At 39.2% G+C, this 18,189-nt stretch overlaps 1 protein-coding gene and 1 long non-coding RNA gene across 3 annotated transcripts in view; one reads left to right on the top strand and one right to left on the bottom strand.

Annotated features, from left to right (window-relative positions):
- Positions 1–847: 847 nt before the first annotated feature.
- Positions 848–17,993, top strand: LOC112993110 (calcium-activated chloride channel regulator 2). The gene is made up of 14 exons (XM_026116457.2): positions 848–1,041; positions 1,479–1,616; positions 4,116–4,266; positions 4,861–4,969; positions 6,007–6,175; positions 6,443–6,670; positions 7,348–7,575; positions 8,571–8,748; positions 10,188–10,294; positions 11,089–11,313; positions 12,883–13,153; positions 15,195–15,362; positions 16,016–16,252; positions 17,132–17,993. Exons 1-14 carry the CDS (start codon positions 883–885, stop codon positions 17,542–17,544), a joined length of 2,781 nt encoding a protein of 926 aa, XP_025972242.2. The 5' UTR covers positions 848–882; the 3' UTR covers positions 17,545–17,993.
- LOC112993171 (uncharacterized) overlaps positions 1,530–18,189 on the bottom strand; it is a 44,282-nt gene continuing 27,622 nt past the window's right edge. The window contains exons 5-6 of one of the 2 annotated variants that reach the window (XR_010390221.1): positions 13,070–13,186; positions 1,530–1,634 (exon numbers count right to left, since the gene is read on the bottom strand). This is a non-coding gene — a long non-coding RNA (uncharacterized LOC112993171). Of the gene's footprint in view, positions 1,635–13,069; positions 13,187–16,163; positions 16,282–18,189 lie in introns of those variants that run through there. The other variant, XR_010390222.1, reaches the window with a different exon arrangement.

Genomic DNA, 18,189 nt, shown 5'->3' with positions numbered 1-18,189 from the left:
CCCCCAAGCATACAGACTCATGGAAGACCTGATTCTTTATCCGGCCAAAGTCCCGCTCTTGTTGGTGATACGGCCCACAGACAGGTACAAATCCTGGAAGTCCTGCTGCCCTGGACATCCTGCTCTGCAGGGAGCGGAGGTAGCGGCCCCCCTTGACGCGGGTCGAGCACGCCCCACAGCTGGGGCTAGCGGGTACCAAACGGTACCTGCTGGGAAACGGAAAGCTGTCTGAAAGTGAGTAATGAGGCCAGCTGGAGCTGTGAGTAGGAGCCTGGATGGATGTAATAAGCCACAATAAACATCAAGTTTTTCTCGCTGTGTCACAGCACGGTGCCATCCCAGCTATTGATCTGTAGTGTCGCTCAGGGAAGACCGCTCTTGGATTTCTCAAGCTTCTGCTTAATCCCTGATAACCTGGGGGCTGTGGGGCAGCGCCGGGCACTCCTGGTGCCAGCAGCAGTCCCTGCAGCTCAAAACTCCTACTTTTCCATGGTGGGGTGGCTGACCCCGCTCGCCCGTGGTAGCTCAGGCTGGCCGTGCTGCTGCAGAGGCCAGGCCCATGCGTGGCACCAGCGGGCTCCGTCCCTCGGGATTTCGGCAGCGCTTGCCCGAGGACGCCTGCTCGCGAGAGAGCTGGGCCAGGCAGGGCTTGGCGCATCCCACGCTCGGGGGCCGGGCAGGGCCCGGGGCTCGCTGCCAGCCGCCCTGCCTCCGCTGCCGGCCGGGGCTCGCCGTGGGGCCCGCGCGCCCGTCGGGGGGCTCCGGCAGCGGTGCCCAGGCGGGGCGGGGGCAGCCGGCAGCCGCCCATGCTGTGGAGGCAGTGCGGCGGTGCCGTGCCCCTGCCGACTCCGCGCCCGCTGCGCTGGTGCTGCGCGGGGCACCATGGCCGGTGGCGTCGCGGCGGGGGCCGCGCTGCTGGCACTGGCGCTGGCGGCCGCGGGGGAGGCGGCAGTGGTGCTGCGCGACGGCGACTACGAGGGGCTGGTGGCCGCCGTGCACCCCCGCGTCCCTGAGGATGCGGAGCTCCTCGCCAGCATCCAGGTAGGCGGCCCGGCAGCGGGCCCGCGGAGCGCGCAGCGCCGAGCACCCCGGGGCAGCGGCAGCGGCAGCGGCAGCGGCAGGGTCGGGCACTTGCGGCTGTGGCTGGTGGGGCGGCCCCTCGGCGAGCGGGGCGGCTGGTCCCGATACCGTTTTAGCCTCCGCCACCCTTGATGACTCGTTTTATGCATCTCCGAAGCGACTGCCGTTAACGTTTACTTCAATGTCAAAAAGAGATGGGAAAATTAATGAGAGTTTCTAAAGGTTTCCTGAAACGCGAAGTGTTGCCGAAGAGTAAGGTGGAATCATTACATTTCATTTACCAGGTCATTTAGTGCTTTTCCTATGAAATTTGCTGGCAACTGCTCTAATAAACACAGATCACTGAACAAACATACCATTAACCCGAGCAACATGTTCTTGTCCTTGCACGCTTGCAGGAGATGATCACTGAAGCTTCCTTCTATTTGTTCAACGCCACGAGAGGCAGAGCCCACTTCAGGAGCGTGAAGATCCTGATACCCCCGACGTGGACAGAGAAGAGCTACGAGACTCCAAAGCACGAGTCCTATGACACGGTAGAGCTCAAAGCCTGTCTTAGGGGATAGAGCATGATATGGTCTTTTATACACATTTATTAGTGTACCCAAATGTACCTGAGATTTTAAAAAGTGACATAAAAATGTAATCATGTGAGAATGTCCCTGAGAAAAAGCAAAACCATGAACCATTAATAAATGTGTAAGTGATGAGCATCAGCAAACAGAAAAATTTCCTTATAGTCTGTACTGTCTCAGTAGTAGCCACCCTCTGTTCTAAGCTATAGTAAATTATCATGTATCCTAGGGGTTGTGTCATAATGGTGTTTATCAATAATATCATAGGGCCCTACCATGCTCTTGGTTAAAAATGAGAAACAAGAGAGTGCTGGGCTGTAAGAGCACCAGGTTAAATCCATCACAGTCCATAAATGAGGTCCTTGTCAGCAGTTAATCATTTTAGAAATCTGGTCTGTGACTGGCAGACATCCTTGTTGATATTCGGTTTTATTTCTCCACTTGGTTTCATATTTATTACAGGTCAGAAATTTTTACTTGTAAGTTCCAGTGTTTTTCTTTTCTTTCTGTTGCTTTCTTAACCTGTCATCCCTCTAATAACTCCTGGCTCACAATTGTGCTGAAGACAGCAGGAATACTTGTCTAGGTGGAGTTTCAAAGACTTGTTAGGGAGGGCTTGGCAAGAAATCCAGGGAAATCAGAGGAACAAAGACAGCCCATTGCTACAGACAGAACAGAAGTGGAGGCTAGTTCATAATAGTTGGTCAGTTTTCCCCATTAGTTCAAAACTTCATGTAGCTGGAATCCAGGAAATAGGATGCAGAGTAATATATCTTTTATCTACTTGCAAGGCCACTGTTACTTACTGACCAGCCCCACAAGCAACAGATATTCGTAGCAGACATGTTACAAAATATTCTTTTACAAGACTGTGTAATAATATCAACAAAAATTTACAAAAATTTATTAGTCATCAGAAAAAAGCCTGTTTCCACTTGAAAGGCAGTCAGAAATCAGAATGGTTCCTCAGCTTATGGGTGGCCACTGGAGATCCCTAGAGCAGGGCAGAAGCTTGCTTTGCTTGAACTTTGTCCCAACATATTCTTCCTATACCAGTGTTGACTTCCACCATGAGAGAACAACAGAAATTATTTCAGATCTGGCTAACCTGCCTTATTGTGAGAGACTAAAGTAGCTCAGCTGAGCTACTAGAGGGAATCTAGTAAACAGTAAGATTTCTGGTAAGAGAGTCTGCTTAATTTTTGCAACAGTTCTTCCTAGGCGGTTACATTCATACTAGAGCAAAGGCACAATTTTTAACTGAAAGGGCTAGTGACTGGTAAGGAAAAATGTGTAGAACTGGTGGATTCTTTTGTTTTGCTGCTCATTTGCTGCTTTTAAATCAAAAGAAAATAGCCCTCTAAAAGACATACCATGGGTTCATATGTGTATTACAAGTTGGATGGAGGAGACCTCAGCTACATGCATGGTAGAGAATGCATAGAATTGATCTTTCTGACTTTAAAGATGAACAGTCCATTAATTTTCCTGACCCAAGCTTTTCCTTGTTCTTCTCACAGTCAAACCTTGGGAGGCAGAATGAACCAGAGACCTAACAAATTTGATTTTTATGCCCTGGCTATGACATATTCCCATTCACTGTGCCAGACTAACGTCTTGGACCCTGCTATATGTGCACTCTTGAACACATGCAGCCTTGCTTCTCTGCTTGCTACCTTCCTTCACTTGTAGCTGTCAGAGCCTGAGCGGAAGGATAACAGAGCCATTTTCAGATTTGCCTTCCATTCTGCCTTGATACCAAACCCTCTGATTTTTAAGCACCAACTCCCTTTTCTTCCTCCCTCCTTCAGAGGCCGGCTGTTCCCTATATCCTGCTGTGGTTTGGAAGCGTGCACCTGACAACACTAAACCTTGTTTCTGTTTATCCCACCTATCAGTGCAGGCAGCCTGCCTGCAATCCTGCACAAAATACAACTTTCCTCTGTTGGGGAAAAAAAAATGTATTTAAGAAAAATGTTGACAAAGGTACTTCTGACTAATTCTTATCAACATGTTACCAAAATCTGGCAACAGCTAGCATGAGAGTAAGTCTGAAGTAAGTTGCTTGTTTTTAAATTCTGAGATGTGAAATAGCAGTACAGAAAGGAAGAAGTTGGCTAGGTATCAGAAAAGGAACACTCCTTTCAAGAAAACTCTGCCTCTGGTAAAAGTGCTTGCCGAATCGGTGGCTTTCTATTTTACCACTATAGTTAAATGCCTCTTTACTTTTTCTAAGAAATGAGTCTAATATGCAAAGAGCTTTAATAGAGGAATAAATGTAATATTCTTCCACTTCAAGGCTTCGTCATGCTGCTGGGAAATCTACCTGCAATGTTGTTGTTAGGCATACTGTGGCAGAAGTAGGAGCTTGGTCATGGGTTGGGTTGTATTACATGGAGCAGTGCACATAACCCACAAAATATTGCTACCCTTAATCAAATTACTGTTGTGTATTTTTAGGCAGACGTCATAGTGGCACCTCCTTACTGGAAACATGGAGATGACCCGTATACCCTGCAACCTGGAGCATGTGGAAAGATGGGAAAATATATCCATTTCACACCGAACTTCCTAGTAAATGATTATTTGATGGATATCTATGGCTCACGGGGTAAATTCCCTTAAACATTTAATTTTCTGGTTTGTCCTCAGCTGTGTACAGGAAGAGACTGAAGAATACTGAAAACTGCATCCTTTAACACTTTCCTGTACATTTTCTGCACGCTTCTCTGTAGAGTACTGCTGTGCAAAACCTTTGTTAAATGCATAAAGACAGCAGTTTGCTCCTAATCCATTAGTGTTGTGTGGAAGGAAGCACTGGTTCATTGCAGTTGGTTCCACCTACAATTTTAAATGTTTAATTACAATTTGATGTGTGCTTTACTCTGATATAAATTTATATTAAAAAGAATCACCATTTCACCATACATTTCTATGGACTGAATTCCAGCTCAAACACATTATGAAAAAAGCCAATTTTAAAATACATAAAAGCTAAGACTTTCAAATGATGTTATTTAAAGTTAGTCACACTTAGCCACCAAAAATTTAATTACCTGATACTAAAAAAGGCTGATGGTTGCTGGATAGCTGCTGTGCACAAAGTCCGCTGTATAACTTTGCAGGTTGATTTTGCATACACTGATATAACAGATGACTACAGTTACTGTGTATTTGCTCTCTGTATTTGTACTTCTCCCTGCAGGCCGAGTCTTTGTCCATGAGTGGGCCCACCTTCGCTGGGGGGTGTTTGATGAGTATGACAGTGACAGACCTTTTTATGTAACTGGGCAGAATCAGGTTAAAGTTACAAGGTAATTCAGCGTTTTATTCCTTCTACGTGCCGATTCTGGTGGGCTTTAGAAACCTGACTGGTGTGCTTCTATAAACCCTTCAAGTGTCCCTTTTTTCCTTTCTACTTTATGAATAACTTTTCCTTTCTACTTCTGCTGAGCCGGTTCCTTGCATCTGTAGCCAAACTTCTCCATCTCTGTGTAGAGAAGAATATTTCTAGGTATCTAGTGTGTCTGAAAACATAATATAGAAAAGTAAAATGTGCAATGAAATGTATCTACTTTCCTACTTTATGAATAGCTCATGTGATTTTCTCCACATCCATCTTTACACATTTGTGTCATTGATGGTTCAGCAGTGATGCTGAAAATTACCTTTTTCTGAACTCACTCTGGAGGCTAAAGCACTTCTGTACTCTGCCACTGGGAGGAAATGGAGCCTGTTCAGAAATGCTCCTTCCCCCTTGCTCATGGTGTGTGTTTGTCTGAGCATTTCCTCTTCCTCCCCCTGCTCTGAGTACACTGCAAACGTCGGTCTTTCTCACCTCAAATTCACTTCTTCAGCTTTGCTGCCTCTGCACAGCATCACCCATGCTCTCACTACTGAGCACCAAGTGCCTGGCTCACTGTTCCCTTTTCCTCCCCGCCCGTACGGCCAAGTGGGGCCTCGAGAAACAAAGTTGTTAGAGCATATTTGAGGTGGAACCCCCTGAGCGAGCACCCGTACCTAAGGTAAACCAGGAGGCCATTTAACAGCTTTCGAGGGTGTAGCAGCATTTTGAAGTGTTAACCACTGACTGAACAAGGCTACTTCTACAATTGTAATACTTTACATCTGTAACTGTAATATTTCTTCTCAGTCAATAGACTAAAGTGATGGAGAAGTAAAGAAATCAATGTTTTTTCCTTGAGTCACGTTGCAGTGTACATTCATGTATTTCCACAATGATAACTTGTTTTGCACAGGCAGAGTGCAGAGCACAGTGCAAGCCTCATTAATGTTAGTGCTATATCCTGATGGGGTTTCTAAGTGGAAATACATTCTGTTTTATCCCTAGGTGTTCCTCTGACCTTACTGGCATATATGTCTGTGAAAAAAAATCCTGCACTGAAGGTAGTTGTGTTATTAATAAACTAACAGGGCTTTTTAAGGAAGGATGTGCATTTATTCATGAGAGAAATCAAACTGCAGTATCATCAATAATGTATATGCAAAGTTTATCATCAGTAAGTACAGTCGCATAAAAACAATTTCTTTCAATGTTATGCAAATTTATCATCCTTCTTCTAGAAATGTTAAATTTATTTCAACTTTTATCTAAGTAAATACACTCTAATATATACTGTTATCAATGTAAAATGAAGTTTAGCAATAGCTGATGTCTTAACTATATACAAGAACCATCAGCAAAGATTCTCTTCCATCCCTATTTTTATTTCTATTATTCTTTTGTTGCTTACTTTTGATTTTTGTCTATTTGTTTACCATTTGAGGTGGCTGAATTCTGTGATGAACATAACCATAACAGAGAAGCACCCAATCTGCAGAATCGAATGTGTGACTACAGAAGCACATGGGAAGTAATTAAAAACTCTACAGATTTTAAAAATAACTCTCCAATGACCAACCCCAGCCACATTACTCCTCCCTCCTTCTCATTGCTGCAGAAAAGAGACAGAGTGATATGTTTAGTGCTTGATATTTCTAAGACTATAGCTGGGGTAAGTTCATACTCAGATACATTTCATTGCACATTTTACTTTTCTGTATTATGTTATCAGACACACTAGATATCTAGAAATATTCTTCTCTACACAGAGATGGAGAAGTTTGGCTACAGATGCAAGGAATCAGCTCAGCAGTGACAGAGTTCAGGGTTTTCTTTTCTTTCGGGAGCAGGGGAATCAAGATCTCTCCTGACATGACTTAGGCCAGGATAGGCTTGCTGAATACTGACCAGTTGGATACTGGTGGCAAGATTTTGAGAGGAATAAAGGACATTGCTTGTTACACTCCAAGCGTATAGGTGAGGGAGCCAGGAACATGAGGAAGATGGATGTGAGTGGGAAAGGCAAGAGCAGGATGGGAGGAAAAAAAATTCCAGAAGAGAGATGTCTCTCTTTCAAAGGTCTGAAGACAACTGCTAATCAACCGTGCAAGGTGTAAGCATTTGACTACCTAGAGCTGATTTTCAGTGAAATAAGCTGAAGAGCATATTTAGGGTTTTGTATTCTAATCAAAATTAATATTGGAATTTGCAAAAAGGAGTATTTTAGGTGATTTTTGTCTCTCAGAAGTTGATATTTTTGCAGAGGAAGTTTAGCTATCAGTGCATATCTTGCAGCTTTCATTGTATATACTTACAAAACTGTTCGCTTTTATCTCCTTTTATATGTAGGGTAACTGGATCAATCGACTGCATCAAGCAGCAGAATTGTATTTACTGCAAATTGTGGAAGAAAATTCTTATGTTGGTATTGTCACGTTCAGTCACATAGGAGAGATCAAAACTCATGTGCGTCAGATAGTCAACGATGATGTACGGAAACAGCTTGCTGCATACTTACCTGCAGCTGCAGGGAGTGAGAGGACAAATGTTTGTGCAGGCCTGCAGCTGGCATCTGAGGTGAAGCACTGAGAGCACTATTTCTGTTTGTACCTCTTGTGTGGATACTTTCATTTTTAATTGTGAGGATTTCTGTTTCACATCAAATATCTTCTACTGATTATCGTATTGTTTGGAAAGAATTATAGTAGTTTTCCAGTGTACTTATTGGTGAACCAAAATTCACCACTAAAATCTTTATATCTTTTAAAAATAACATTATATGATCTTTGCAATTATTTTAAATTTTATATATATATATATATATAAAACTTTAATGATACTTTTTTTAAACTTTTCAACTTTAGCAGTTCATACTTTTATGAGCTATATAAGCTTTATTTTCTACTGTTCAGATTGACATTTCATTTCTAAATTCTAAAAAAAATGATGCGGGCTTACTCAGCAGTTCTGCTGCCTGTGAGTAATCAGGATTTTATCTGCTAACTTCAACTAACATCTTCTAAAATCACATTTTTATTGGTTTTTTTAGTCTTGTTTTGCAATATCAATTCATTAACATGCTCTTATTGTTGCATCTTTTAGCCTTTTTGATATTAAGACCAAATGTTTCAGTTTACCTCTGCCTGACTGAGTACTGCAGCAGCTCAGCAAATACCTCACAAGAAATTTAGTCATCCTGCCACCAGGGCAAAAACCTTTGTCAGAGAGATGAGGTAGAAATCTGAGAGCAAAAATGTTCTTTCTCCTCTGATTTTAATTCACTTTCTGTGTTAGTGAGCATCTGTAGTCTCAGCCTTCCCCCATGAGGATTTCTGTACCAATACCTGAGGGGAAGGGAAGTAAAGGAGGTGCCGTTCACTGTATCGCTCCCTGTCAAGTACACATATACAGCAAATTCTGATTTTAGTCTCTGTTATTTCTGTACCATAGAGTGGTTAAATTTCATGGCATTTGTTCTGATTAACTTTCTTTTGAGGAAAGTGCCAGAGTTAATTACAAGGCAGATCATATGATATTTATTGCTTCTGTTAATACCTGTCCTTCTGCCTCAGGTCATCAGGAAGAAAGATGGAAATATATATGGTTCTGAAATTATACTGGTGACAGGTGGACAAGACAGTAGTATGAAGAAGTGTTTTTCTGATACAATTAACAGTGGATCAGTCATTCATACAATTACTGTTGGGTCTTCTGCTGCTGAGGAAATCGAACACTTCTCCAAAGAGACAGGTAAATATTGGAACAAACTATGACTCCAATCCTGAAAACATTCAGCTCAGATGTGTCTAGTAAAGCTCAGTATATGTGTAAATGTCTGTGAAGCTGAGAACTTGCCAATACATTTCTCATTTGAACAATCTCAAGCAGAGAGTCTCAGCCATATAGTTTGTTGTCCATGAAAGGTACCAAAGAAAAGCAGTTGTAGTGTTAATAGAGTAAAATTCCTTATGAAGAAGTCTCTGTCTCCACTCAGTGATGTTAGTGGATCCATAGATTTAAAAAAGGATTGAAAACCAATGATATAGGCAGCTAGATTAAACAGAAGTCATCTAGGTCCTAGACTTTAATAGGTATTAGGATGTAGCAAAATCAATGAGAATTAAGCATCCAAATTACTTTTAATTTTGCAGGAGAAACTGCTATGTACGAACAGCTTTTGCTTAATTCATAACTTGAGTTGTTAATTTCTAAATAATACCTTTCATACATGCCACTATTTCTATCATAAGTGTTCACATATTACATCAATATTCATAAATTGCAAAATTCTTAGGTGTAGATTTTTTTCTGAAATGCTTGAAATTTTTTAATGTGCAAAGAACTCTAACGTTTCATTGCAAATATTCAGCCTTCTTTGTCTTGAATTGATTAGATACTTAGATCTTATAGTAATATCCTCTTTTTATTAGATGCCTTTTCTAAATAATTAAAAAAATTTGAAAGTCTACTTTGAAAAAAAAAAGCTTAAAAATCCTTTGAAATATTTGAAAGCAGTAGGATACATTATTTGAATTTATCCTGAACAAAACTTACTTTAGCTTATAAGGCCCACGTGAGCATTTAAGTGGGATTAAAAGAGACATTTATAGGCCTAGTTTCTTGTTTGAACAGGGCTGAATTTTACTCTGTAAATGAATGTGTATTTGAGGGTCAGAACTGGAGATTAAGGCACAAATTTTCAAATGTGTCTGCTAATTGTTCTTTTGGCCCTCTTTATATAGCTGGATAAAGAACACAGCTCTTATTCACACACAGGCACTTTTAAAAAGCTGGCCTTGAGTACGCTTGAAAATGATCTTCATTCATGCAGGTGGCCTAGACAGGTCTTCAACTTGATAGGCTGCTCTACTTGGTTATAATTGTAGTACTGGATTTGCAGCATTACCAGCATGTTTTCTTAAAGCAATGTGAAATTATTTTTTAAAAGTCATTACAGGGTAGTAAGCTCATGTTGTCATTCTGATTCAAGAGGCATTTTGAAGCTGCTGGGAAAACTCTTCCTAACAGGATGGTTAGTGTCCACAGGTAGGGGAGGAGGCTGTCCTCCTTTCCTGATACCACTGCAAATTTTGTAGTAAGACTTACATCTTGTGAATCTGATTAAGACTTTTGTATCATGTATAATATGAAATAACTACATTTGAAATAAAACCTGTGCTCTGTTTCAGGAGGGTTGAAGTTTTTTGTCCCAGAAAGACTGCACTACAGTGACTTACTGGATGTTTTCAGTGGAATTTTGTCCAGAAGTGGAGATACTTTCAATCAATCTATTCAAGTTTGTCTTAAAAGCACAGCTAATGTTTTTGTTTCCTGTTTTTTTTTAGACAAAAACAGAACTTAGCAAATTTATCTACGTGTCCTGTTCCCTATTTCCTGGTGAACACTTCAGCTTGATTTATAGTCCCTTCTTCACAGGGCCTATCAAAGTGTTGATAGGCTTGCTGTATTAATGCTGATTTTTTCTCTATAATCTGACAAACTGTAGTAATTTACCTCAAATTCTACTGTGTGCTAGAATATGTAAGCCTTTTTCTATAGTGTTGCCAGAAAGAATTTTAACCTCAAGCAAGGCAGGGAGTTGCATCTAGCAATTTGATGCAAGGAACTCATGAGGGCAAAGTAGTGTCTCCATACAGAGTTCTGTTTATTTACTGCTGCTGTTTTTCTTCATGGAAGAACATGTAAATGGTAATCTACATTCATACTAAATTAGTCTGCAGTCTTTTCAAGGATCATTTCTTCTAGCAGTAGAATGGCTTTTCAGCTGGGAAAGTAATAGTATCCCATGTAGCTGGAATTCTGTCTGATAGAAATTCAGTGTTTTAAGAAGGCCATTGGGCCTAGTTTTTCTGTTATTTCCACCATTCAATGGAGCTGTTACTAAAATCTACTACCGTGCAAGTGAACGGGACAATAAAGGCCCAAATCATTATAGAAGATTAAAGTTAGTATGTATTTGGGGGCTTTTTAATTTATCAGATTTGATCATTTAAAACGGGAGAGAATGCCCTTCTTTGTAAGCATACGTGGTTTTCAGAACTAATGGACTCATTCTGTTCTTTCTGGTAGATCGAAAGTGCTAGTGACAGTATTGGAGGGTACAAACAACTGCGTAGGACAGTGACTATTGATAGCACAGTGGGAAGAGAAACCTTCTTTGTAGCCACTTGGCAAACCTCTGAACCGCCAGAGATCACACTCTCTGATCCCAGTGGGAAAAGCTACACCAACAAGGACTTCGACATTGATTCCATTTTCCATGTAGCTCGTCTCCAGATTGCAGGAATTGCAGAGGTAAAATTTAAGATCTCTTTTTACTTTTTAAGCATGGGAGAGATATCCTAACTGCACATTGTTTGCATTCTATTAAAGTTATGTTAAGTAGAATCATTTAACAGCATGAGATAATGTTATTCTGCCACACTATGATATCATGACTGCTGTGTGCCAAACAATTTCCTGCTAGGTTCAAGAGCACTACCTGAAGATTTTATCGCTCACTTTGCACTTGATTTACAACTCATCTCCAAATTTCTGAACCCTATTAGTAGCCAGTGGATCAATTTTCTCTCTTGTTGTCACTCTAAGCAATATATAACCTTACATGGGAGTTATTTAATCTGTAAAGTCCCATTTAAAATTACTATATCATACATATGAACTTCTTTCCATTATAAAAGTTGGATAAAAGGTGCCATAGATTTGACTCTGGGTCTAGCAAGTAATTTAAAATTGTGGTAAGCAGGCCTAAATTAACTAGATGAGATGCACTAGTTTAACATGGAGGGGACAAGTTTTATAAAGATGTGTCCAGTAGATATTGCATGTATCCAGTATCTTCTCATCCAGATCAGCTTTAGGCTGCTTTCTTATTCCATCAGAATCTGAACATGAAAATTTATACTATATGTAGATAGATATAGATATCTGAGTGATGGATTTGAAGCAGTATCTAAAATGTATGGATTTTATTCATTTCTCACTTAGACCTGTTTCAACTCACTATTCACTATGCTTGTACCAATGAAAATGTTCATAATGGTGTTACCTACCATTATGGACAAAACCAAATACACTGAACTTTCAGATGCTCTGATCTAAATCTCATTAGAAAAGTTTTAAAATTTTGGAATGTACCAAAAGTCTGAACTGCAACCCCTTACTCAACCCCAAGAATTTTCGTTAAGACTTCTCTCTCTCGATGGTAATTTCTTCATCACTTTTCCATTTGAAGAGTTTTGGGGAATCTATGTTTAACAAATGAACGTTAGTGAGGAAGAAAATAGAAATACTAACTGAAACGAATACCTTGACTTTTGTGAAGTATAGGTTAATGGGATGAAATAAGAAGCATTTACAAACATAAACAAGGTATGTGGAGCACACTAAGGCCTTTAGAAATATTTACAAAAGGGATTCCTGCTTAATTTAGTATACTCATTGTTGTACTGAATGAACTCCAGTGCTTCTGCTTTATATTAAAAATACGTACATTCCTAATTATTTTTCTGAGTGCCCAGAAAGTAGGAAACTAGAGTTGCTGACTTTTTCAATGCTACAAGAAGACGCTTTTTCGTAAAAGTAATCCTTAATCTCTTAAGTAGTCCATGGAAGTTAAAGAAGTAAATACAGATTGCTCATTTTGGTCTCATAGGGAACGGTTTCAGAACAACAGCCTGGAGGACATTTTGCAAAACAGTTTTTCGTACTGAGTCATATTTATGAGTATTCCCACTGACAGAAACAAAGCTACTCAGAGGATGTTACTTAGTTTAAACAGGCCGTCAGAATTTAAATAAGCACAAATTAAATTATCCAAAGGAGAGTTATTTTATTTTAAAAGGTTTGAATTCTTCTTTTCAGACAGGCGAATGGATATACACACTGACGAATATTCACCCGTCTCCTCAAGTTCTAACAATGATAGTGACTTCTCGAGCAGCAAATTCTACTATACCTGTCGTGTCTGTGAAAGCCCATATGAGCAAAGATACAAATGACTATCCCAATCCAATGGTTGTCTATGTACAAGCTAGTCAAGGGTTCTCACCTATTCTTGGAGCAAGTGTGACTGCCATTATCAGTCCGGAGAACGGAGATCCAATTTCCTTGGAACTTTTTGACAATGGAGCAGGTAGTAAGACTCTTGAAATACATTTGAAAATATCTAGAAAATAAAATTAAAGGTCTCACCTAACTGCAATTTTTACTGAATGCTGTGTAATGTAATGCACTGAGACAAAGCAGCCACAGCTCTATGGTAATGTGCATGAGTGCAGCTGACCTTATTGGTGTTATTTCTAGGTAAGTTTTCGTTTGGTAAATCATTTATGAGCATAAATTTAAATGCACAGAACCATTCCAATAATCAGAATTGTGCTGTGTATCATTAGTTATCAGTTGTCATTCAAGCTAATCAAACTGATGAGGTTCAGCATATTGGAGGATGAGGCCTTCAGAGCTCAGTAACTTAAAATGTTCTCAGTAGGTAAGCAGGCCCAGAGCTTTGAACTATAAGCAGTTTCAAGCAAAACTGCAGGCCCTATGCTTCACTGCATTTTACGGTTGTCAGGAGAAGGTGTAAATATCATTATTTGGATTCAGGAGCATTTATATACCTATGCATTTGCTTTGCAAGAGTAGAAATTATTAGAAAAGGTAAAAATGTGAAGTTTCCCCCTGGTTATTTAAACATGCTGCAAGGCAACATGGTCCTTTGTCCCCAGTCCGTCATATTGTTAGAAAGGATTTTTATACAGAGTAGCTAATTATCAAGTTATTTTGGTAATTTTTCATACTATTTTGCTAAATTGTTATTTTTGTATTGAATTTCATGAAACTATCAGAAGATTGCAATAATGAATCTTCTCCTTTTTGCACCACCACATATTTAATACATTTGCTGTAATTTTTGTTTCATTTTCATAGTGACAGACAGAAATCTGCAAGGGTGGAAATGACTCTCACACAGCGTCCTATTAACATTAAAGTGATCCCATGTGGGAAAAAGTCCATATTTGAGAACTGCTTTTCAGGAAGGAAAACCAAGCACTTCAGAGATCCAGTTGCCCTGTTTCACCTAAATTCCTGGGCAGTTTCCTAGAGCTCAACTCAGTGGCCCAGGCATGAGTGAGTAGTGGCAGCCATGGTGCCCAAAGGTATCTTGGCTGGCCTTCAGCTGTTGCTTTGGAACACAGCTCTTTCCTTGGTGGCAGCCACATGTGCCAGCCCCACGCAGATGTCCCATATCCCTGAGGGCATCCTAAAGCACCATAACCCTGCATGTGGGCAGCTCAGCCAAAACCCTGTTGTCTCAGCATCTCTGATGGTCTGGAGACAGCCAGAAGGAAGTGCTAGGCACAGGGCGTCAAGAAAAATTTAGGGCAGCTGAATATACTACACCTCTGTTTGTAATTTCTACCCCAAAACTTCCACTTTACTCTTCCCCAAATGAAAATAAATTTCTTCAGAAGATTTCCAGCTTTCTTGGTCTACCTATATTATTGGCAATGCAATTTGTATCAATAATTTCTGAAAATGCCTTTTGTCTGAGAGTGTTCCAGGAAAAGTATTATCTCCTGGGATAGCACGCTTGTGTTGCCAAGCTACATTCACTTGTGCTTTAGGCAAGCATTTGGCTTTTTTGAGATCCATACCAATTTTTAAAATATATACCACAAGCTGTTTTATAATGGAAGCTGCTTTTTCAGCTATGTGGATTCCTTGTTGTACAGGGACAACGATGATACTATATGCCTCAGAGTTTATATTAGGTCAAGATTACCAATAATGATGTGTTGCCAGGAATTTGCAGTGGTGGTTATAGTAAATGAATAATGTGTATGAAGAAACTCTTTTTTGTGTGTGTTGCCAAGGAAGGGTTTTAAGGAAATAAGGTATCTATTCTTTTGCTTTATAATAAAATAACAGATGATTTTGCTAAGAAATTAGCTATTCCTTCAGTTAACGCACAATGAAAAAGACATCTTAACTTCAGACTGCAATCTTCTTGAACACTTTTAACACATCATCAAATTCAGAGGAGCTGCACAGATTGCAAGTCAGAGGAGAATGTGCTTACTATTTCTACATTCTGGTTTCCATAGATGGATCTAAATGGCTTACATAAGCACACCAGTTTTTGCATGATGTTAAATTATGTCTTTTATATCTAGGTTCTGACATTGTCAAGAATGATGGTATCTATTCAAAGTACTTGTTTTCTTTCCCTGGGAATGGCAGATACAGCCTGAAAGTCCACGTCCAAGCTAACAGAACTACCGTACCACAAACGGCAATGCTGTGGAGTCATGCCATGTATATACCAGGTTATGTAGAAAATGGTAAGGCAAAGTAACAATGGAGAAAAGCATGTAGCTATTTATTCCAGCGTCTGCATACATCAAGTCCCTTTGCAAATGCGAATAGTAGGCATTAGATCAATGATATCCCAGCTAAGAGATACTTAGTTCTAAATGCTTTTCAAACACTGAGTGTAGTTGTTTCCCTTCAACACAAGAATAAATATCTATTCCCCAGAACAATGTTTAAAGCAGACTGTAAACAACTATAATACAGCAGTATCTATGTAATACAGGTAGACTTTAGCAGCCAGTAAGGCACAAGGATTTGTGTTTTGCCTGTGAAAAGAATAGCTGTAGGTTTAGTAACTAGAGTACTATAATCAATCATCTTAAATTAAGAACTCTTAAAGTTCTAATTGAACTTAAAAGAACTATTAAAGTTCAGTAAATGAAACTCTCCTGTAATCATTTTATAGCAAATCATACTGACTTCAATTTAATATTATCTCAGTAATTAGTACTCTTGAAACTGTATTGAAGTAGATACTGCTCTGGAAATAACTGTACTTAATTGAGATTAATGGATTTTTCAGATTGAAAGCAATATAAATGAGATGAGATTCAGGTTACCTGCAGAGTACAATAATATGCAAATAGTTAAGACTGATCAACTTTTTGTTAAAATGCTTTAGGTAAAATCAAGATGAACCCATCGAGACCCTCAGTTATTAAAAAGGATCTTCAAATCGGAAGAGGAGGTTTCCACAGAACAGCTGCAGGAGGCTCCTTTATAATATCTGCAGTTCCAGTGGGACCTTATGCTGATGTGTTTCCACCATGCAAAATTATTGATCTTGATGCCAGAATAGAAGACAATAAGGTCGTATTATCATGGACAGCACCAGGAGATGATTTTGACAAAGGCCAAGGTATGTTTCTTCGCTTGCTAGCCTATCTCCTGCCCAAGGTGAAATTGAAAAATGAGTAAATTTTCCATGGGCATTTTAAATGAACTTCCCCTGTATTTTGTTTCACCCAGAAGCACCTTTATAAATGCCAGCTCAAGTTTTGCGTGTGCAAAATAATGGTTCCAGGCTTTGTAGCAGTAACTGAAGACTCAGCATTTCTCATTCTTCATTGAGAATCAAATGTTTGTTAATTATAAATAGTTTAAGTGTTCCATTCTAGTAATTCAGTGTGATATATATCACACAACACAATATCTGTAATGCATTTTGTCTCACTGACACCAGTGGGATTTTGTTATAAACTACAGTGGTTCTAGGCTTTATTCCTGCTCTACTCTTGCAAAGATTTTTAACAGAATTAATTAGCCAATGTGTTTTTTGAAAAAACTTCAAAATCCATGCTTGCAGTTTTGATGGAAGGCTCGCTTCTACTAAATTGTAATATTTTGTTACTCCAGGAAGGGAAGGACATACTCTATGAATGTAAAGAGAGTGGAAATAAACACATCAGAGCTGGATCAGATATAGGAATTACACTTCATTTAGTGGCAGGTTAAATTCAGTGAAGTCAGGAATAGCGAGAGACTTCAGTGGGGTTCATGATGACCTCCATCATCTGTTCATTTGAATACTGTGCCACAGGGAGAAGTTTAATTATCCAAGCAGTCAGTTTAGGTAGCAAAATAAGTTTTTTCAGATCTATCTACCATGCAGTATTTATTTTTCCCACTAGCTGAACTGAATAATGAAACACATGTTAATAAGTATTTCTAAAGAGAGATCAAAAGTTTTAATATCTAACACACAGATGACAATATCTTTTACTGTTTGTATTTTCAGCTGCGGGTTATGAAATCAGAACAAGTGAAACTCCCCTGGAATTAAGGGACAACTTTTATAACACTACTTTTGTGAATGCTTCAAGTCTCTCACCTGAGCGTGCGGGTTACAAAGAAATATTTGCATTTAAACCAGAAGCTTTTACAACAGAAAACATCACCATAATTTATGTAGCTATACAGGCCATTGATGAAGTCTTTCTTCACTCTGAGCTATCTAACATTGCACAGGCAGTAATGTTTATTCCCCCAATGGATTATCCTACTTCTAATATGGATTTTAGCATTTCAACAATATTGTTATTAGTCTTTGGATTATTAGCAGTAGTTTGTCTTACAGCAAGTACAACCCTTTGTTTATTAAAGAAAAAGGACAAAAAGACTGCTTTAGAAACTACAGCTAAGTTGCTTTAACAGAAAGTGCAAGCTTGTCTGACCTCCATCCATTTTTAAATTTTTGTTTAGACGCTTTCCCATGCAAAAATAGGTGTCCTACCAGAAAAAAGAATAAGCAGATAATCACATTCCAGATATGTATGAAGTCACAGTGATTTAATAGTCATATCATGTTGTGTATGAATTTTATAACTGAAGGGCAACTTACATTAAAACAAATCATATGTAAAAAGTTTGTACTGAATAGATGCAGTATATGTTTACCAACTTATATGTATGTCAGGCAATGTCATAACCTATTCTTATAGTGTGAAGACTGTGATTAAATTGAGCAAGATACCTTAGATAATGTGCCTTATTAAAAAATACTTTTTTAAAAAAAGCAAGTATGAGCTTCTGCAGCTCGTATTTTCATTTCTATAAACGTGTTTGTAATTCAGATCTCTGTGTGTGTGTGCATACCTACACACACATATATATATATACACACACACACAAATATAAAAGAAAGATCTTAAAATGCATAGTGTGTGGGGTTACATTTGTTTCCTCCTTAATGTGAGATTGGAAATATAATGATTATCTTGCAATAAAACTCTGTGTAAAGATAAGGCACTATAATACTTTATATCAGGAATCTAGGTCACAATACCATTCCTCTAC

The sequence above is a fragment of the Dromaius novaehollandiae genome, chromosome 8 (genome assembly GCF_036370855.1).
Source record: "Dromaius novaehollandiae isolate bDroNov1 chromosome 8, bDroNov1.hap1, whole genome shotgun sequence".
NCBI classification, from domain to species: Eukaryota; Metazoa; Chordata; class Aves; order Casuariiformes; family Dromaiidae; genus Dromaius; species Dromaius novaehollandiae.
Note: the sequence above shows the minus strand (reverse complement) of the source record. Positions and strands in the feature narration are given on the sequence as shown.

What these genes read in the sequence shown, in the direction of transcription:
- LOC112993110 (XM_026116457.2), top strand. Translation starts at nt 883, where the DNA reads ATGGCCGGTGGCGTCGCGGCGGGGGCCGCGCTGCTGGCACTGGCGCTG. An exon ending in AGATTGCAGGAATTGCAGAG is followed by an intron (nt 11,314 to 12,882) that starts GTAAAATTTAAG and finishes TCTTCTTTTCAG; the next exon opens with ACAGGCGAATGGATATACAC. An exon ending in TGATTTTGACAAAGGCCAAG is followed by an intron (nt 16,253 to 17,131) that starts GTATGTTTCTTC and finishes TTGTATTTTCAG; the next exon opens with CTGCGGGTTATGAAATCAGA.